At 48.4% G+C, this 22929-nt stretch overlaps 1 protein-coding gene across 2 annotated transcripts in view; it reads right to left on the bottom strand.

Annotated features, from left to right (window-relative positions):
- CACNB2 (calcium voltage-gated channel auxiliary subunit beta 2) overlaps positions 1 to 20901 on the bottom strand; it is a 570712-nt gene extending 549811 nt beyond the window's left edge. For both annotated transcript variants that reach the window (XM_063921543.1, XM_063921545.1), the window contains exon 1: positions 20255 to 20901. In XM_063921543.1, coding sequence (XP_063777613.1) covers positions 20255 to 20341 — 87 coding nt within the window. In that variant the 5' untranslated portion in view covers positions 20342 to 20901. The remainder of the gene's footprint in view (positions 1 to 20254) is intronic.
- Positions 20902 to 22929: the final 2028 nt, after the last annotated feature.

Here is a 22929-nt window from a genome sequence, read left to right as displayed (position 1 = left end):
TAAAGAGGTGCTGGTAGCACCATTGACAGAATTATTCAACCAGTCATTAGCTACAGGAGTAATTCCAGAGTACTGTAAAAGAGCAAACGTAGTCCCACTGCACAAAAGTGGAAGCAAGGAAGAGGCAAACAACTACAGACCAGTGAGTCTTACATCAGTAGTAGGGAAATTGATGGAAACACTCTTAAAAGAAAGAGTTGTAGATTATCTCAAATCCGGCAATTTACAGGATCCCAAACAGCATGGATTCACTGGGGGGAGATCATGTCAAACAAATCTTATTGACTTTTTTGATTGTGTGACTAAAGTGATGGATAAAGGTGGAGCCATGGATATAGCTTACCTAGACTTTCGTAAGGCTTTTGACACTGTTCCACATCGCAGACTGCTAAATAAACTTGAAAGTTTGGGATTGGATATTAGGATTATTGAATGGATAAGATCTTGGTTGAAGGATAGAAAACAGAGAGTTGTGGTAAATGGAGTGCATTCACAGGAGGGAAATGTTACCAGTGGAGTACCCCAGGGATCTGTACTTGGACCAGTGCTTTTTAATATCTTTATTGGTGACATTGCAAATGGCATTAAAGGGAAAGTATGCCTTTTTGCAGATGACACAAAGGTATGCAACAGGGTAGGCACACCAGGTGGGGTAAAACAAATGATTGAGGATCTAGGTAGACTAGAGGAATGGTCAAGAGTGTGGCAATTACAGTTTAATGCCAAAAAATGCAAAATCATGCACTTGGGTCTCAAAAATCCAAAAGCTAAATATAGTATTAATGGCACTATACTGGAAACTACTGAGGAGGAAAGGGATCTAGGAGTCACTATTTCAGATGACTTAAAGGCAGGTAAGCAATGTAACAAGGCAATGAGGAAGGCTAGTCAGATGCTTGGCTGCATTGGGAGAGGAATCAGCAGCAGAAAGAAAGAAGTAATAATGCCACTGTATAGGTCATTGGTACTGCCTCATCTAGAATACTGTATTCAGTTCTGGAGGCCATATCTTCAAAAGGATATTAATACATTAGAAACTGTACAAAGGAGGGCAACTAAAATAGTGCATGGCCTACATCACAAAACATACCCAGAAAGACTAAGAAATCTCAATATGTATAGTTTGGAGCAGAGAAGGGAAAGGGGGTACATGATAGAAACTTTCAAATATATCAAGGGTTTTAACAAAGTCCAGGAGGGAAACATTCTCCAAATGAAGAGAAGCAATAGGACACGAGGACATGCACTGAGACAGGAGGGGGGGAGGTTCAGGGGAAATTTGCAGAAAAATTATTTCACAGAAAGGGTAGTGGACAAGTGGAATAGCCTCCCATCAGAGGTGGTAGAGGCTAAGACAGCAGAGCAATTTAAACATGCATGGGATAGACATAAGGATATCCTTACAAAGAAATAAGGATCAATTAAGGTTAGAGATAAAAATAATGTTAAAAAAAAAGGGGGGCAGACTAGATGGGCCAACTGGTTGTTATCTGCCGACAAATTCTATGTTTCTATGTTTCCACAGGGAATAACATCGGGGGTGTCCTAAAGCAGTTCCTCGTGGGAGGGGACGCACTGTAGCGGGTACAAAAACCTGGCGTCCAAAGGAGGCATCCTGGGAGGCGGAAGTATCGAAGGCATAGAACCTTATGAACGTGTTCACTGAGGACCACAACTGATCAAGGGTCGCACCACGCCGGGCCGTCCAAGAAGGTCCAACAGACCGAGTAGAATGGGCTTTGATGCTAGCAGGAGCTGGAAGACCAGCCTGTACATAATCATGTGCAATCACCATTTTAATCCATCTGGCCAAGGTCTGCTTATTAGCAGGCCAGCCACGTTTGTGAAAACCAAAAAGGAAATAGAGGGAATCAGATCTCCGAAGAGAAGCTGTTCTATTCACATAAATATCCAAAGACTGCTCTTTGGAGGATAAACCTGGAGAGGTAAATGCCGGAACCACAATTTCCTGGTTAAGGTGGAAAGACGACACCACCTTAGGCAAATAACCAGGACGAGTTCTAAGAACTGCCCGGTCACGGTGAAATATCAGAAAGGGAGACCTACAGGTCAAGGCACCCAAGTCTGAAACCCGTCTAGCAGAGGCAATAGCCAGCAAGAACAAGACCTTAAGAGTAAGTCACTTAAGGTCCACTGACTCAAGAGGTTTAAACGGAGACTCTTGTAAGGCGTCCAGAACAACCGACAAATCCCAAGGAGCCACAAGCGGGACATAGGGAGGTTGAATCCGTAAAACATCCTGAGTGAATGTATGAACATGAGGCAGAGTCGCAATTTTTCTCTGAAACCATATCGACAAGGCAGAAATATGAACCTTGAGGGAGGCCAGACGAAGGCCTAAGTCCAGGCCCTGTTGCAGGAAAGCCAAAAGCTTGGCAGTACTGAACTTATATGCGTCATAATAGTTAGTCGCACACCAGGTGAAGTAAGAATTCCAGACCCTATAATAAATCTGAGCAGACGCCGGTTTACGATATAGTTTTCAATATAGTTTGAACGACCGCCTCAGAAAATCCTTTGGCCCTCAGTACGGAAGCTTCAAGAGCCACGCTGTCAAAGCCAGCCGGGCCAAATCCTGGTAGACACAAGGGCCCTGAACGAGGAGGACTGGGCACTGTGGAAGTAGAAGAGGACGCTCTATCGAGAGACCCTGCAGGTGTGAGAACCAATGCTGCCTGGGCCACACTGGAGAGATAAGAAGTAGTATTCCTCCTTGCTTGAACTTCCTTATCACCCTGGGCAGAAGTGACACCGGAGGGAACATGTACGGCAGCCGAAAGTTCCATGGAATTGCCAGTGTGTCCACGAACGCTGCTTGAGGATCCCTCGTCCTTGCTCCGAAGACCGGAACCTTGTGATTGTGTCGAGACGCCATCAGGTCTACATCTGGTAGGCCCCACTTGTCTACTAGGAGTTGAAAGACTTCTGGATGAAGGCTCCACTCTCCGTCGTGTGCGTCCTGAGGACTGAGGAAGTCTGCTTCCCAGTTGAAGACTCCCGGAATGAACACTGCCGATATGGCTGGCAAATGGCGTTCTGCCCAACGAAGGATTTGTGACACTTCCATCATTGCCATGCGGCTTCGAGTGTCGCCTTGATGATTTATGTACGCCACCATTGTGGCGTTGTCTGACTGTACTTGAACAGGCCTGCTCTGTACTAGAGGCAGGGCTAGTGTCAACGCATAGAACACTGCTCGCAATTCCAGAATGTTTATCTGGGGGAGAGATTCCTCCCTGGTCCACCGACCCTGAAGAGAGTGTTGCTCCAAAACCGCTCCCCAGCCCTGCAGACTGGCCAGAAGGACCCAGTTGGAGATCCAGAAGGGACGACCCCTGCTCAGTTGCTGGTCCTGTAGCCTCCAGCTCAGTGACAAGTGGACCTCCGGAGTCAAGGAGATCATGTGAGTCCTGATCCGGTGAGGCAGGCCATCCCACTTGGAGAGTATCAACTGCTGCAGATGGCAGGAATGAAATTGAGCGTACTCTACCATGTATAAAGCCGACACCATGAGGCCTAGTACTTGCATCGCCAAGTGTACCGACACACGTGGGCGAGAGAGGAAGCATCTTATCTTGTCCTGAAGTTTCAGGACCTTCTCCAGAGACAAAAACAACCCCTGGTTGTGGGTGTCCAAGAGCGCTCCCAGGTGCACCATGCTCTGAGCAGGGACCAGGGAAGATTTCTTCCAGTTGATGAGCCACCCATGGGCTTGCAGTAATTGGATGATCAGTTGCAGATGACAGAGGAGAACCTCTGGAGAGTTTGCCAGGATCAACAAGTCATCCAGATATGGTAGGATCCTGATACCCTGACGGTGGAGCAGAGCCATCATGACCGCCATGACCTTGGTGAAAATTCTTGGAGCCATGGTCAGACCGAAAGGTAAAGGCTGGAATTGAAAATGTAGGTTGCCAATAGCAAACCACAGGTATTGCTGATACGACACTGCATAAGTATATGCAGGTAAGCATCCTGTATGTCCAGGTATACCATATAGTCCTTGGGCTCCAAAGCTAGAACAATAGAGCGAAGCGTTTCCATACGGAATTTGGAAACTTTCACAAATGTGTTCAAAGACTTGACGTTGAGAATAGGCAGAGAGTACCCATTCAGTTTCGGGACTAGAGACAGCGTAGAATAGTACCCCCTGCCCCTCTGAGCCAAAGGCACCGGCACTATCATTCCTGTATCAGGGAGAGATTATACCACCAAATGGAGAGTTTTTGCTTTTACCTGATCCGAAGAGATGTTTGTTGAGCAAAACTGGCGAGGGGGACGTTTCCTGAAAGAGATGGCGTATCTGTGAGTGATGACTTCCCTTACCCAGGCGTCCGAAGTGGTCTGTAAACAACTCTGAGCAAACCGCAGAAGTCGGCCTCCCACCCTGGGTTCCCCCAAGGGGGAGGCCCGTCCCGTCATGCAGCAGGCTTATCTGTTTTGGAAGCAGGCTGACGGACAGCCCAGGCACGTTTAGGTTTGGGCTTAGAGGTTTTGGAAGTGCAAGCCTGTTTCGGGTATGCCTGACCCTTTGCTTTACCTGGAGGTTGAAAGGAACAAAAGGAAGTACTCTTAGCCTTCGGAGCCAAAGGAGAAGTACTAGGCAGACACTCAGTCTTAGCTGATGCCAAGTCAGCAATAATCTTGTTGAGATTTTTCCCCAAAAAGAATGTTTCCCTTAAAAGGGATCACCTACAAGGTCTTTTTAGAGTCCAGATCGCCAGACCAGGACCGCAACCAGAGAATCTGGCGAGCCAGAATGGATGTAGTAGACACCTTTACCACCAGGATACCTGCATCAGATGCCGCATCCTGAATATAATGAGAGGCTGTAATAATATATGAAAGACACTGTCTAGCATTATCAGGAAAATCCGATGGTAGTTCCACTTCAACTTCCTGAACCCTGGCTTCAATAGCTTTTGCCGCCCAAGAAGCCGCAAGTGGGCCTATGCACAGCTTCAGCAAGAGTGAAAATGGACTTCAAGCAACCCTCCACACGCTTATCCGTCGGTTCCTTCAGTGAGGTGACGGTATTGAGAGGCAGAGCAGAGGACACCACCAGACGTGCGACTTGTGAATCCACTGACGGAGGCGTTTCTCAATTTTTACTTAACTCTGCAGCGAGAGGATAACGAGCTAGAATCTTTTTAGACAGGGAAATTTCTTTCCTGGGTTTTCCCAGGATTCCTGATGAATGTCAACCATGTGGTCAGAATGAGGTAAAACTAATTTAGTAACCTTCTGACGTTTAAACTTATCTGGTTTCTTAGAGGTAGCTGGAGGCTCTTCGTCATCATCGATTTGAAGAATCAGCCTGATAGCCTCCAAGAGGTCAGGAACATCCACTTGTGTCAGAGATTCCCCATCAGAAGCATCTGCATCAGTGTCTGAAGTGTCAGTGTAAGCGCCATCTTCATCGGACGAGGTATCCGAAACATGTGTGCATTGTGAGGAAATAATGGCCCGTTTAGATGACCCCTTGGTCTTAGGTGGGCGAGAGTCAGGATTTTGCTTAGCCAGAGACTGATTTAATTGCTGTAATTGAGAGGACAGTGTATCTGGCTGTAACGGCACAGGAGGTCCCATAGGGGGCGCAAGTCTAGTGACTAGCGTAGTCAGTAAATTAGAGAAAGTTAGAGAAAGCAGCCCAAGATGGGTCTTGATTTGCCCCCGTTGCTGCAGACTGATCATGTGGTATAGAACCCCCAATACCTGAACCCTCAGCTGCTATGTAATCTGTGGCGTCAGCACTGCATGGTGCAGGATGGTAGCGTCTAGTTTCCCTTCGTGGAGAGGACCTTTCCCATAAGCCCCTGGGTCCATGTCACAAACTATATGGAATAGTAACCTGTGGCGACACCAAGCCTGAAGCGTGGCGAGCCCGCGAGGGTTCAATCGTGCATAGAAGCATAGAAATAAAAATTAACCACTAACGAACGGAGAACGGACAAAACACTTAGGTGGTGTAAGGGCGGAAATTCTCTCCTGCTTTCTCGTTATGTCACTTTCAGGTCCCGAAGGTAACATAGACACAACCGATCAGCAATGGATCTATTACCCTGTTTAGCAGACATTGGGGGTCATTCCGAGTTTGGTATTTTACTCACGGCGTAACAAAGTTTTTTCATCGTTCTGCTGATCGTAGTGTGATTGACAGGAAGTGGGTGTTTCTGGCGGAAACTGACCGTTTTCTGGGAGTGTGCGGAAAAACGCAGGCGTGCCAGGATAAAACGCGTGAGTGTCTGGAGAAACGGGGGAGTGGCTGTCCGAACGCAGGGCGTTTGTGACGTCAAACCAGGAACGAAACGGGCTGAGCTGATCGCATTGTAGGAGTAAGTCTCGAGCTACTCAGAAACTGCTAAGAAATTTCTATTCGCAATTCTGCTAATCTTTCGTTTGCAATTCTGCTATGCTAAGATACACTCCCAGAGGGTGGCGGCTTAGCGTGCGCAATGCTGCTAAAAGCAGCTAGCGAGCGAACAACTCGGAATCACCCCCATTATACGGTATGTAAGCGTAACTTAAGGGTGAAATAGTATAAAATAAGCAGACAAATTACCTTACAAAAAAAACCCTGTATAGTATGACCGCAACGCAGAACACAAACAGAGGTTTTAAGAAGTATGTGGTGACTGTAAAACACAGAGAAAAATACCAAGGTAGTATATCCTATGAAACACTATATTATATAATAACCCTGATGCACTTAGCCGCACTCAGGTTACAGAATACAGGGATAGCAATACGTGTGAGATACACGAAATAGAAATCACACCGCAGCTATTGGCACACACTCAGTCACATATACAATGCAGAAATTATTACAAACAATAAAACTGCACTGGATACTAAGTACAAACTGTACCACTAAGTAAAGCTATATACGTATATAGATATAACAATGCACAGTAAAGACTGGGGGGGTCATTTCCGAGTTGTTCGCTCGCAAGCTGCTTTTAGCAGCTTTGCACACGCTAAGCCGCCGCCTACTGGGAGTGAATCTTAGCTTATCAAAATTGCGAACGAAAGATTAGCAGAATTGCGAATAGACACTTCTTAGCAGTTTCTGAGTAGCTCCAGACTTACTCGGCATCTGCGATCAGTTCAGTCAGTGTCGTTCCTGGTTTGACGTCACAAACACACCCAGCGTTCGCCCAGACACTCCTCCGTTTCTCCAGCCACTCCCGCGTTTTTTCCAGAAACTGTAGCGTTTTTTCGCACACACCCATAAAACGGCCAGTTTCCGCCCAGAAACACCCACTTCCTGTCAATCACATTGCGATCACCAGAACGAAGAAAAAAACTCGTAATGCCGTGAGTAAAATACCTAACTGCATAGCAAATTTACTTGGCGCAGTCGCACTGCGGACATTGCGCATGCGCATTAGCGACTAATCGCTCCGTTGCGAGAAAAAAATAACGAGCGACCAACTCGGAATGACCCCCAGGATGTATATCACAGGGTACTTGTACTAACTATTCCTGTAGTAATGCACTTGTTCTTAACTAACACTGTCTAAATTACTTAAGTGTCCTGTAAATGCACAGCGCTGATGATGCAGGCCCAGCAGTCCCAGAATCAGCTCAGCATGTGTGTAATGGCGCCCAAACGCTGACAGGGAGTGAGGGAGACAGAGAGATGCAGCTCCAGGGCGGGAACATTTGCAGTAAATGGCGCCTGGGGGAGGGTCTACAGGTCAGAGCCTTAACCCCTTGCAGGACTTCACCACCGGCTACTGCGGGGCCTATTAAAGCGGATTATGAGGTAATCCGACCTGTGTCCCTTGCCCTGGTGGTCTCGTGGGGTCCCTGTACGGCCACAGTGTCCACGCCAGCGCGTGCGGCCCGTCTGCTAGAGGCCGCGGCGGATCGCGATTTTCAGCATGTCCCGTCTGGGGGACCCTCTTACCTCCTCCCTGTAATGCGGCCCCGCGATCCTGGAGAGCAGCTGCGAGTGTGTGTGCCTGAAGAGAAACTGGAGCCCTCCTCTGTAAGTACCCAGCAACCAGGGCACGGGAGTATACAGCACCGCTGGGGGAGGTGAGGGAGCCGCAGCACGATATGTCAGAATGACATATAGCACTTTTAAGTGCCTGTGCTGCGGCCCTTGAAGTCTTCCGTCTTCTTAAAAAGCTCTTTTCAGGGCTGCCTAGCGCAGCCCTCCCTGTTAGCTGCCTGCAGCGCAGGCACCAACTTACAAACTGAGCTCCTGTGCATGGAGGCGGGGTTATAGAGGAGGTGGCGCTGTGCATCTTGGAAACAGTCAAAGCTTTTAGCCTGTTGGTGCCTTGGATCAAGATCCAACTCTACACCCCGATGTAAGTCCCTGTGGAACCCCAGTGTACCCCGCTGCAGAAATACAATATATTAAAGAACTGGAGTGGTTACAGTGAGCTGTACTGTATGTGTCTACCATGGTCTGCAATCACTCCTCTGCAGCAGGTTGCAATGTTGGATGGAGGTGCTCCCCTAACGGAACAGTGACTGGCAGCTATGAAGACTTGCTGGTCATAAATGCACTGAATGAGCTGGTTGACAATGATGCCCTGTGATGTGTGCATTGTGCATTTCAAATTGCTGGTAACACTCTTTTTCTGAGAGCTGCAGCAGAACCATGTCTATTATTTTAAGGGTTTAGACCCAGATTTATCATGCCTTGGAGATTGATAAATTGCATAGTGATGAAGTGAAAACCAATCAGCTCCTGTCATTTTTCAAACACTGTAACATGGCAGTTGGGAGCTGGTACTTTGGGGCATGGCCATAACTATGCGTGTGCCAGCAGTGCCTGGCACACAGCACAGTCGCCCTGATGGCGCAACTGACCGCATCCCCAAAGTCTGCGGCATTGTAATGAGTCAGACTGACTCATTACAAGCTGCCTGTACTGTGTGCTGCAGCTGACTCCCGTGCCCGGCTCCCACCTCCTGTCCCTTGCTGCCCGGCTCTCGCCTACTGACCCCGCTGCTTGTCTCCTGCCTACTGTACCCCGCTGCCCGCCGCCTGACACTCCGAGTCTGGCTGCCTGGCTCCTGCATTAGGGCTTCCCGAGTGCACGGATCCCGCACCCATTCTCCGGCTCCCGCCTCCTGACACACCGGCTGAAGCAGGTCCAGCAGCGGCAGCGGCTCCCGAACGCAGAGGCAGGTCCAGCAGCGGCAGCAGCAACTACATGAGGAGGAAGTGACAAGAGAGGGGGCTGACAGGGGAGAGTGCCGGGGCAGGGATAAAGAAAGTGTGTACATATGTGGCTTTGCATGTACATGAGTACATGTGGCTGTGTGTGTTTATATGTGGCTGGGTGTGTGTGTGTTTGTGTATATATGTGACTAGGTGTGTGTGTGTGTATATATATATATGTATATATGTGGCTGTATGCACTGTGCATATATGTGGCTGTGTGTGTATATATATGTATATATCTTGCTGTGTGTATATGTATGTATGTGGCTGTGTGCATATATGTGGTTCTGTGTGTGGGGGAGAGGGGCACCATTGTCTCTTCCGCCTCCGGGCATCTGGTATGTACTTACGCCCCTGGTCTGACGTAACGTGTAAAAGCAGGACTCTGCCTGTCGTAATGTGTAAAAAGGGGACTATGCCTGTCGTAATCTGTAAAAAGAGGGACTCTACCTGCCGTAATGTATAAAAAGGGGACTTTGCCTGCCATACTGTGTAAAAAGGGGGACTTTACCTGCCGTACTGTGTAAAAAGGGGACTCTGCCTACCGTAATCTGTAAAAAGAGGGACTCTACCTGCCATAATGTATAAAAAGGGGACTTTGCCTGACGTACTGTGTAAAAAGGGGAACTTTACCTGCCGTACTGTGTAAAAAGGGGACTCTGCCTGCCGTATTGTTTAGAAAGTGGACTCTGCCTGCCATAATGTGTAAAAAGAGGGACTCTACCTGCCGAAATGTGTAAAAAGGGGACTCTGTCTGCTGGACTGTGTAAAAAGGGGACTCTGCCTGCCGTAATGTGTAAAAGGAGCTCTACATGGTGTAGTGGCGCTACTGTGCGGTGTCATTTGAATTGAGACTACTGTGCAGCGTAATATGAATTGTTACTATTTTGTGGCCACACCCCATCACCATGAAGCAACACCCCTATATTTCTTAAGCACGCCTACGGCACACAGCGCTAAAATGTCTAGTTACTGCACTGCTTTGGGGTCTATTCGTGAAGCAGTGAAAAATCTGGAGAAGTGAGCCAGTGGAGAAGTTGCCCATGGCAACCAATCAGCATTAAAGTAACATGTATCATTTGCATACTATACAGTTGTACGGAGCAGCTGATTGGCTGCCATGGGCAACTTCTCCACAGGCTCACTTCTCCACTCTTTTCACTGCTTCTTGAATAGACCCCTTTATCACCGTGCAATTTATCACTTTCCAAGGATTGATAAATCTAGGCATTAGTATTGTAATGTTATACAAATTAGTGCTTTGCAATATTTGTGTTAATAATCACCAGCCGATGTGCCCAGTTTCCACCAAGCAAAGGATTGCTGGGCAGAACATGTTACCCCTTTTCACCCCCTTAGGAGTCGATACCCTGTAGTCAGGGATGGACTGGGGCCAGAATTGGACCCTGGCATTCTCGTGTGTGCGTTCGCCTTTGCACACACACAGCGGAGGGGACACACAGGCACAGTGCACAGGGGCGTGTCACAAGTAAGGGGGGGGGGCTTGCGGAACCCCTCCCCCCATTTTTGTTAGAAACAGGTACTCCGGGCTGCGGGGGGCACAAACAGAGAGCCGGGAGCTGCGGTGCGCGCGGCCTTCCCTGTTCTCTCTATGACCGGACTGGCCCACTTGCCCATTGGCCCTTCTGACAGTTGGGACAGGGGCTCCGTAAGGAGCCTATCTCTGCGATTTGTTCGGAGTTAAGTGACCACATCAGCAGTCTCTTCAATCCTCTATCGGGACTCCTGTGCATGCGAGGTCTGCTGATCACGCACGTGCAACGGCCATTGCCAGGAGGAACCCTCTTCTGGTAATTTTTATGAAATGTAGCCCATAGGCTTCAATAGGCTAACGGCGCTAGCTGCCAGGGCCAAACTTGGTGAATCTGACAGCCTCGCTGTCCCATGGATACCTATGAGGTCTGCATCTGCTATCGGAAATGGAGGGACAGCGGAACATACTTTATGGAGCTAACAGCTGCGCCCCATTCGTAGGCAATTTGGGGACTATTTAATATTTGTGGATAGCTCTCAAAAAACACATATAACAAAACTCCTGTACTGCACCGTCCATCTAGCCAAACATCTGTGCTGCACCGTCCATCTAACCAAACTCCTGCGCTGCATCGTCCATCTACCATGCTCCTGCACTGCACCGTCCTTCTACCCATACTCCTGCGCTGCACCGTCCATCTACCATACTCCTGCGCTGCACCGTCCATCTACCATACTCCTGCGCTGCACCGTCCTTCTATCCATACTCCTGCACTGCACCGTCCATCTAACCAGACTCCAGCGCTGCACCGTCCTTCTACCCATACTCCTGCGCTGCACCGTCCATCTAACCAAACTCCTGCACTGCAAAGTCCATCTAGCCATACTTCTGCGCTGCACCATCCATCTAACCATACTCCTTTGCTGAACTGTTCATCTAACCATACTCCTGTGCTGAACTGTTCATCTAACCATGCTCCTGTGCTGAACTGTTCATCTAACCAAACGACTGTGCTGCACCATCCTTTTAACCATACCCCTGTGCTGCACCATCTAACCAAACATCTGTGCTACAACAACCATCTAACCATACACCTGCACTGCACCATCCATCTAACAGTACTCCTGTGCTGCATGAGCCATCTAACCATACCCCTGTGCAGCACGATCCATCTAACCATACTCCTGTACTGCATCATCCATCTAACCATACTCCTGTACTGCACCGTCCATCTAACCATACTCCTGTACTGCACAGTTCATGTACTGCGCCGTTCATCTAACCATACTCCTGTGCTGCACTATCCATTTAACCAAATTCCTGTGCTGCACCATCCATCTAACAGGTTCGGTATGGATTACTGGCGGGCAGGATGCCGGCTGTCAATATCCCGACAGCAGAATGCCGGCAGCGGGGCGAGCGATAAGAGTCACCTTGCATGCTCGCTGCACTGCAGGCTCGGTGGCTCGCGCAGGATCTACTCCCACTCTATGGGTGTCGTGGACACCCACGAGTGGGAATAGCCCTCTTGCACCGGGATCCCGACCATACTTCTATGCTGCATTATACATCTAACCAAACTCCTGTGCAGCAGCATCCATCTAACGATACTCCTGTGCAGCAACCATTCATCTAACCATACTCCTGCGCTGCACCATCCATCTAACCATGCATCTGTACTGCATCATCCATCTAACCGTACTTCTGTGCTGCTGCTGCATCATCCATCCAACCAAGCTCCTGTGCTGCACCATCCATCTAACGATACTTCTGTGCAGCACCATCCATCTAACCATACTCCTGTGCTGCATCATCCATCTAACCATGCATCTGTACTGCATCATCCAACTTACCATACTTCTGTGCTGCTGCATCATCCATCCAACCAAGCACCTGTGCTGCACTGTCCTTCCAACCAAATTCTTGTACTGCATCGTCCTTCCAACCAAACTCCTGTGCTGCACCGTCCAACCAACCAAACTCCTGCGATACACCATCCATCTAACCATAATCCTGCCCTGCACCGTCCATCTAACCAAACTCCTGTGCTGCAGTGCCCATCTAGCCATACTCCTGCGCTGCATCTTCCATCTAAACATACTCCTGCGCTGCACCGTCCATCTACTCAAACTCCTGTGCTGCACTGTTCATCTAACCAAACTCCTGCATTATGCTTCTAACCAAACTCCTGTGCTGCACCACCCATTTAACCATACTCCTGTGCTGCACCATCCATCTAACCAAACTCCTGTGCTGCTGCACCATCCACCTAACCATACTCCTTTGCTGCACCATCCATCTAACCATACTCCTGTGCTGTGCCATCCATCTAACCATACTCCTGTGCTACACCATCCATCTAACCAAACTCCTGTGCTGCTGTATCATCCATCTCACCATACTCCTGTGCTGCACCATCCATCTAACCATACTCCTGTACTGCATTATCCATCTAACTATACTCTTGTACTACACCGTCTATCTAACCATACTTCTGTGCTGCATCATCCATCTAACCATATTCCTGTGCTGCATCATCCATCTAACCATACTCCTGTGCTGCATCATCCATTTAACCATACTCCTGTGCTGCATCAGCCATCTAACCATACTCCTGTGCTGCATCATCCATCTAACAATACTCTTGTGCTTCATCATCCATCTAACCATACTCCAGTGCTGCATCATCCATCTAACCAAGCTCCTATGCTGCATCATCCATCTAATCAAGCTCCTCGGTCTCACAATTCAGCTGCTTGTGTTAAATTTCATGGGGCATATTTCTGAAACATGTATTGCCATACAAATAAATGAATTATAGCTTCATACAAAAACTGTGGTCACGTGCTTCTTGTGGATAGGCCCATTACATAATAATTTTAGCTTCTTTTTGAAATTGACAATGGCTGCTATGCACCATGGGGGTCATTCCGAGTTGATCGCTCGCTAGCTACTTTTTGCAGCGCTGCGATCAGATAGTCGCCGCCTATGGGGGAGTATAGTTTTGCTTTGCAAGTGTGCAAACGCTTTTGCAGCCGATCGGTACAAAAAAGGTTTTGTGCAGTTTCAGAGTAGGTTTGAACTTACTCAACCGCTGCGATCACTTCAGCCTGTTCGTGTCCGGAATTGACGTCAGACACACCCTGCAAACGCTTGGACATGCCTGCGTTTTTCCTACCACTCCCAGAAAACGGTCAGTTGACACCCACAAACACCCTCTTCCTGTCAATCTTTTTGCGATCAGCTGTGCGAATGGATTCTTCGTTAAATCCATCGCTCAGCAACGAACCGCTTTGTGGGGGTAATTCCAAGTTGATCGCAGCAGGAAATTTTTTAGCAGTTGGGCAAAACCATGTGCACTGCAGGGGGGGGCAGATATAACATTTGCAGAGAGAGTTAGATTTGGGTGGGTTATTTTATTTCTGTGCAGGGTAAATACTGGCTGCTTTATTTTTACACTGCAAATTAGATTGCAGATTGAACACACCATACCCAAATCTATCTCTCTCTGCAGATGTTATATCTGCCTCCCCTGCAGTGCACATGGTTTTGCCCAATTGCTAACAGAATTCCTGCTGCGATCAACTTGGAACTACCCCCACAACCCGTACGATGCGCCTGTGCATTGTGGTGCATACGCATGCGCAGTTTTGCCGAATTTTGACCTGATCGCACCGCAGCGAAAACACCTAGCATGACCCCCTATGAGAGCAAAATCTAAATCATATGGCGATACCCTATAGAAGCCTATGGGATTCTTACCACCGCCGCTGCATCCCGCCGCCGCCCCGCGCTGCTCATGACGACCCCCCTCCCCCCGGCATACCTGTGTATCACTGAGCTGCTGCTGGTGCGGCCCCCCTCCTCCTTCTCCTCCGCAGCACAGCCTTATCCCCTTCCGGCTGCAGGGGGGAGGAGGAGGAGCCCGGGGACTCCCTGCACACGTCACCTCCCGGGTCTAGGAGGTGACGGAGACCTGTGCTGACCCCCGCCGACCCCTGCAGACATCATCGCGGGGGCCTCCTATACCGCATTGCGATACTAATCGCATATGTTAGTACATATGCGATTAGTATCGCTGCGGTAGGCGTCGAGGGGCGGCGATGACATATAGTACATCCCACCTAATATGTGTCTTGTATATTAGCACTTGCAGTAAACTTGTGAGATTAGTTTAACAAAGTTCTAAAACTGTATAACTATATAATCAAAGGATATGCTAGCTGGAAAAAGGATAGAAGTAATTACAGAAATATGTACTAAATATAATAATAATAAAAATAATAATTTCATTTCTTTTTGTTATTTTTCCGACATGGGTGTGTTGGTGTAGGGCACCATTATCCGGGTGCCCCACGCATGCATAGTTTGTGTAGTGTGAAAATTCTGTGAATTGTGATGCCCCCAGATCAAACCGCATGAATACGTCCATATGCAGATATTCTTGCATCGATGCTTGCTCCTGCATCCGGAGAGACGAGAAGAGTGCGAGAAGGGGCATCTAAGGTCACAGCCTCTGGCCTCGACATGCCTAGAAAACTGGGGTGACTCGCTCCCATTTTTATGGAATGCTGAACAACGCCATCTCTTCCCCGCCCCCAAATGTACCCAGCCTTTCAATCAGGCTGCGGCTTATAGGGTACATGCGCACCTCAGATCGTACACATGCGCAAGTCACAAAACGACAGACATGTACTCAAACCATGGAGTTTGTGAATATTTCTCAGTCTAGCTCGATGACAGCACTGATTGGCTGATTGCAAACTCATCTACAAAGCTGACATTTACTTTTCTCATTGGGCACGATACAATTCTGAGAGAGTCAATAGCGCCGAGAATTAGCTCCCGGGGTTATTCAATACAGCTCACTGTGAAACCTGACAATGGGATTTCTTCTCGCACCCTCCGAGAGTGCAAGCCGAAATCCGAAAAAAGTGCTGGCATGATGCTGATATCTGCCCTTAGCGCAGCAGAAACAACGTTGCGCCAGGCACTTAAGGGGGTAATTCAGAGTTGTTCGCAGCAGCAAATTTGTTAGCAGTTGGGCAAAACCAGGGTGGTCATTCCGAGTTGTTCGCTCGTTGCCGATTTTCGCTATGCAGCGATTTGTTGCTAAATGCGCATGCGCATGGTACGCAGGGCGCATGTGCTTAGTTATTTAATTAAAAACTTAGCAGTTTTGCTGTTGTTCGTGCGGCGCTTTTCAGTCGCAGTGCTGATCAGTGAGTGATTGACAGGAAAGGGGCGTTTCTGGGTGGTAACTGAGCGTTTTCCGGGAGTGTGCTAACAACGCAGGCTTGTCAGGGAAAAACGCGAGTGTCTTGAGAAACGGGGGAGTGGCTGGCCGAACGCAGGGCGTGTTTGTGACATCAAACTAGGAACTAAACGGACCGAGCTGATCGCAATCTAGGAGTAGGTCTGGAGCTACTCAGAAACTGCAAGAAAATATTTAGTAGCAATTCTGCTACTCTTTCGTTCGCTATTCTGCTAAGCTAAGATACACTCCCAGAGGGCGGCGGCCTAGCGTTTGCAATGCTGCTAAAAGCAGCTAGCGAGCGAACAACTCGGAATGACCACCCATGTGCACTGCAGGTGGGGCAGATATAACGTGCAGAGAGAGTTAGATTTGGGTGGGGTGTGTTCAAACTGAAATCTAAATTGCAGTGTAAAAATAAAGCAGCCAGTATTTATCCTGCACAGAAACAATATAACCCACCCAAATCTAACTCTCTCTACAAATGTTACATCTGCCCCCCCTGCAGTGCACATGGTTTTGCCCAACTGCTAACAAATTTGCTGCTGCGATCAACTCTGAATTGCCCCCTAAGTCGGAGAATGCCGGTTTTCCCAACAAAACACCCTGTTTAGTCCGGGAGAACGAGCATTCTCCGATTTACATCGGGCTGGATTGAAAAGCACCGTCAGCTAATTTCTAGCGCTGTTTAACTCTCTCAGAACTGAATCGTGCCCATTGAGTGTGTGTCAGATTTTTCATCATTTTATATTGTTTTTTTTTTTTATATAAAACTTTAACGGGTACTTGATAAGGAATGTTATTCCTTATCAAGTAACCGTTAAAGTTATTCCTACACATTGTTATTCCTACACATTGATAGATCCCCAGCCGAGCTGCCCGACAGCGGATATGGCCGACAGGCGACGCGGCAGCGGGGGGGCAGTGACGGGGGGAGTGAAGTTTCTTCACTCCCCTGTCACCCGGCTCAATAGCAGTGCAGGCAAATATGGACGATCTCGTCCATATTGGCCTGAATGCACAAGCAACGGGGCACCAGCGATGAACAAGCGAGGGGCCGCGCATCGTTCATCGCTGGTGCCTCCACACTGAAAGATATCAACGGTATCTCATTCAGTAGTGAATGATATCGTTCATATCTTTCACTCGTACCAGTGTGTAGGGCCCATTACATATGCTGTGTGATATTTTTAGTTTTTTTATCTAATCAGGCCTAGTGGCAAAATGTTAACAAGCTTTTCTTGTGCTTATAGCTTGGTTGTGTGTCTTTGTATGTGGGTTAATGTAACGTTAGCATTACTGTCTCACAACTCTGAGGCCATGCGTTGAATTCCTGACCAGGGCCTTATTTCATATCCTCCGACTGTACCTCTTTGGCAGGTACAGTACCTTTTTTTTTATGGTCTGTACAGATTTTTGACTTTCCAAATTTCCATTGAAAGTATAGGAAAGGGGACGTGGTTATCAGTGGCCACGCCCCCTTTCCTAATTTGTACCGATTTTTATGTGTAAAATTTTGGAGGGTATGTAATCTGTGTGGAGTTTGTGTGTTCTTGCAGGTTCCTCCCCCCCAAAAAAATGGTCATCATTGGATTATGACAAATCTGCCCTAGTGTGTTTGCCCTAGTGCTGTGGTTCTCAAACTATGTGCCGAGCAACCCTGGGGTGCCTCAAGGGGTGGCCTGGGCTGGTGGTCCAGGAACAATTCAAATTATTGACAGTCAATGTAGTAGACAAAACCAGTGCTTGTGGCCTGCAGTCATAAAATATGTGTACAAACAGGAATCCTGTCTCTCACCATATAACTGACCCTAAGGACAAGGGTGTAACTACCATAGGTGCAGGGGGTGCAGCTCATACTTGCCTACCCTCCCGTAATGGGCAGGAAGCTCCCGAAATTCGGGTGGCCCTCCCGGCCCCCCGAAAGGGTGGGCAAGCCTCCCATTTTCCCTGTCAGGCTCTCCACTCCCCCCCTTGGCCACCCACAGCAGAGAACAAGTGGGAGGCCGAGGGGATCCGATGACGCAATTCGAGCTGAGTCGCATCATTGTAGCTCTGCTCCCCGCTATACAGTGCCTAGTTTCTCTGCACTGTATAGTGGGGGGAGGGGGGGTGGTGCCACGATGACACGATCGTGATGTCACGCCTCCCAGACTGCCCAGCAAGGTAGGCAAGTATGGTGCAGCTGCTTTGGAACCCAGAGCTGAGTGGAGCCAATGATCTCTGTGTAAAGTTACATGTGCCATATACATTTATCACCATTGGTTGGTATTACAAACTTTTGCTATAGAGCCTAGAAATATCGCGTTACACCACTGCCTAAGGATAAATAAGAAACTTTAGGCCTAGAAGTGCTGTGAAAAAAATTCTGATACTCTAGGGCGCAGTGATTTCAAAAAGTTTGGTCTTCTTGTATGTTAGGGACTCAAAGCTGGCCACACATTAGGACAACCAGCATCCGATACCTCATAAGATTTCCTTCAATCCCCCCGGGAACCCCTAGCACATGATTTGGAGTTTTATGTGCATGCCATGAAGCATACAATCTATCAATCGATTGCGTGCCTCACAAAAAGCACCTGATTACCTGGAAGGAAATGGCACTCAATAAAATGATGATCGTATACGATGCATTGTATGTGCATAAAACAAGGTACAATGGGGGTCATTCCAACTTGATCGCTCGCTGCCGATTTACGCAGTGCAGCGATCAGCTAAAAATCGGCATTTCTGCGCATGCGTATGGGCCGCAATGCGCACGCGCGACGTATGGGTACAACGAACTATTTGATTTTGCACAGGCTTAAGCAAAGAATTAAGTCGCACTGACGGCCGCAGAGTGATTGACATGAAGTGGGCGTTTCTGGGTGTCAACTTATCGTTTTCAGGGAAAATGCAGGCATGGCTGGGCGAACGCTGGGCGGGTGTGTGAGTCAAAAGCCAACCCTCCAACGTAAGAATCAACGCACATGAAGAGTAAGTCCAGGGCTGGTCTTGTTTTGCACAAAATGTTTTTACAGGCGCTCTGCTGCACAAGCGTTCGCACTTCTGCTAAGCTAAAATACACTCCCCAGTGGGCGGCGGCATAGCGTTTGCATGGCTGCTAAAAACTGCTAGCGAGCGATCAACTCGGAATAACCCCCAATGTGCATACGATTACGACGGATAATATGGGCTGCACATAAGATCTGAGGATGCGACATTCGACCCACGGGGGCTGTACATCCTAATCATACCCCCGGGCGCATTGCATCGTAATCATACCCAAAACACCTACAATGTGCACACAATGCAACATTCGTATGCGATATCGTACTATTGTATGGCCAGCTTTAGACTGTACGCTCCAATGGGGCAGAGACGGATATGAATGGCGACTATTCTCTGTGCATCACTGCGTAAGTTGGTAGTACTATATAAATTATAAAAATAATGTATGTCTTGTGTGCAACATTGACACACAGCTGGGTGCATGCTGTGAAGCCTCAGCACGAATATATACCTATTAAATATAATACCTATTTTTCCAAGCAGCATTGTTTTTTACGTAAACTACATTTGATTTAACATGTGTCATACAGCATCAGGATCAGTGTGACTCCTATACACTGTTACTTGTCTTTAACAAATGCACTGCAAACATCTGTGGGTACATTGCCCATGGTGATTAAGGGTAATGATGTGATTTTTTTACACTTGTATGCGCTTTCCCACATGTAGGCTGCACCATGGTATACGCTGAGCATACCCAAGGCACACATTTGCTGTGTACAGAGCGCCACCTAAGACAGGTGCATTCAGTCACTGGCCCCACAATGCATACTAGCCATGTCTGGATTTCTACTTACAATCAAAGTGCCAACTTCTATGGCTAAGAAATGTTGACACACACCTTGCTTATAATAAACACTGATGCTGTACAGATTAGCCTAGCCAAAGTCTTCCTTCTGTGGAACTACAAGTCCTACCATGACTTTCCAGCCATTTACACCCCCTCTGCTGATAATAAAAGAAACAAACTGCTGTATCTGTGCATAAAGCATTAGGAAACTTGGGGCTACAGTGCAGCTCCCACAGGGCTTGCTGTCACTTGTAGTTCCGCACCAGCTGCACAGCCATGGGGTACCTAGCCTAACTCTTGCATATGATACATTTGCTGAACTCTGCATTAATAGAAAATCTGGCATATCCCTCTCCAGTGTAACATACAGCAGTCTGCATCCCATCACTTCCTACGCGGAAAGACACTGGAAACAACATAGCAAACAAGAGAGAAGCCTGCTGCTTTAGCCGTGTACCTGTATGGTAGGGACAGGGTTCTCCAGGACGTCCGTGTGGATCTCCTGTGAGGCTGAGGGAGTCTTGGACATGTTGTTTTGGACCATTGGAAGAGAATAAAGTACACTCTAAAAGAAGAGACTGAAATGTGGAAATAAATGAGGCAGCAGCAGCACCAGCCGCTCTGAGATCCAGGCACCGCGTCTTTGTTAGATTGCCTGATATGGTATCATGGCTGGGATAGCATCAGCCGGCCAGTCCCAGGAACCCTGCAGCTCCCCTTCTCTCCCCGTGACTTGTAGCAAGAGGGGCTCCACCAGCAGCAGCTGAGCCCCCTCCCCGGCCGGCAGCCTACAGAGTAGGGAGATAGTGCACACCCTGCAGAATCATTGCTGGCAGATCATCAGAGGTGTCTGCAGAGCCCCCAACGTCCTCCTGATCCAAACTCTGCGCCCACAGCTCCCCGGACAGCTCAGTTATTCCAGCCAGGAACCCTGCAGGGAGCTGCCAACACTGACTGTCCCCAGGACGCATGTGCACTGGCAGAAAGCTGAATTACACAGTGCAATGAGATTTCAGCACACACTGCACTCCATCACTGAGGAAAGCGGTGCTCTTACTCATTTACCAGCTGAGCTGGATGCAGTGATCCATCACAGAGCAGAGAGATGCATGCCAGCCCACATGAGTGTCATACAGTGAGTGCAGGGAGAGGGAGGCATGCCAGCCCACATGAGTGTCATACAGTGAGTGCAGGGAGAGGGAGGCATGCCAGCCCACATGAGTGTCATACAGTGCAGGGAGAGGCATGACAAAACACATGAGTGTCATACAGTGAGTGCAGAGAGAGGAAGGCATGCCAGCCCACATGAGTGCCATACAGTGCAGGGAGAGGCATGCCAACCCACATGAGTGCCATACAGTGCAGGGAGAGGCATGCCAACCCACATGAGTGCCATACAGTGCAGGGAGAGGCATGCCAACCCACATGAGTGCCATACAGTGCAGGTAGAGGCATGCCAACCCACGTGAGTGCCATACAGTGCAGGGAGAGGCATGCCAGTCCACATCATTGTTATACAGTGCAGGGAGAGGCATGCCAGTCCCCATCATTATCATACAGTGCAGGGAGAGGCATGCCAGTCCACATCATTGTTATACAGTGCAGGGAGAGGCATGCCAGTCCACATCATTGTTATACAGTGCAGGAAGAGGCATGCCAGCCCCATCATTGTTATACAGTGCAGGGAGAGGCATGCCAGCCCCATCATTGTTATACAGTGCAGGGAGAGGCATGCCATTCCACATCATTGTTATACAGTGTAGGGAGAGGCATGCCAGCCCCATCATTGTTATACAGTGCAGGGAGAGGCATGCCAGTCACTATCATTATACAGTGCAGGGAGAGTCATGCCAATCACCATCATTATCATACAGTGCAGGGAGAGGCATGCCACCCCTCATCATTATCATACAGTGCAGGGAGAGGCATGCCAGTCACCATCATTGTCACACAGTGTAGGGAGAGGCATGCCAGTCACCATCATTATCATACAGAGCAGGGAGAGGCATGCCAGTCCACATCATTGTCATGCTTTGCAGGGAGAGGCATGCCAGTCCCCATCATTATCATACAGTGCATGGAGAGGCATGCCAGTCACCATCATTATCATACACTGCAGAGAGAGGCATGCCACTCACCATCATTATCATACAGTGCAGGGAGGGGCATGCCAGTCACCATCATTATCATACAGTGCAGGGAGAGGCATGCCAGTCACCATCATTGTCATACAGTGCAGGGAGAGGCATGCCAGTCACCATCATTATCATACAGTGCAGGGAGAGGCATGCCAGTCACCATCATTATCATACAGTGCAGGGAGAGGCATACCAGTCATCATCATTATCATTCAGTGCAGGGAGAGGCATGCCAGTCACCATCATTATCATACAGCGCAGGGAGAGGCATGCCAGTCACCATCATTATCATACAGTGCAGGGAGAGGCATGCCAGTCCACATCATTGTCATGCTTTGCAGGGAGAGGCATGCCAGTCCCCATCATTATCATACAGTGCAGGGAGAGGCATGCCAGTCACCATCATTATCATACATTGCAGAGAGAGGCATACCAGTCACCATCATTATCATACAGTGCAGGGAGAGGCATGCCAGTCACCATTAAGAATGCCAAATTGATTTCTCACAAATATTTAAGATGCCCGCTCTAATATATATTGTAAATGGCTGCACCTCTTATTACCATATTCCATGAATGTGCGCTATACATCGCAAAACACTGCATCCCATAAGTCACTATCATTATACAGTGCAGGGAGAGTCATGCCAATCACCATCATTATCATACAGTGCAGGGAGAGGCATGCCACCCCTCATCATTATCATGCAGTGCAGGGAGAGGCATGCCAGTCACCATCATTGTCACACAGTGTAGGGAGAGGAATGCCAGTCACCATCATTATCATACAGAGCAGGGAGAGGCATGCCAGTCCACATCATTGTCATGCTTTGCAGGGTGAGGCATGCCAGTCCCCATCATTGAGTCACCAGTCCCTTTGTATATGCTAATCAGGTTCAGCCTTGAAGACATCCAAAGGGCTGGCTGAGTTTCCTGTCTACTACCTGTTTGGAATATCTATTGTTCTAATAAAAGTGATTTTAGCTTTTATACA

This window comes from Pseudophryne corroboree, chromosome 5 (assembly GCF_028390025.1).
Source record: "Pseudophryne corroboree isolate aPseCor3 chromosome 5, aPseCor3.hap2, whole genome shotgun sequence".
Taxonomy (NCBI): domain Eukaryota; kingdom Metazoa; phylum Chordata; class Amphibia; order Anura; family Myobatrachidae; genus Pseudophryne; species Pseudophryne corroboree.
Note: the sequence above shows the minus strand (reverse complement) of the source record. Positions and strands in the feature narration are given on the sequence as shown.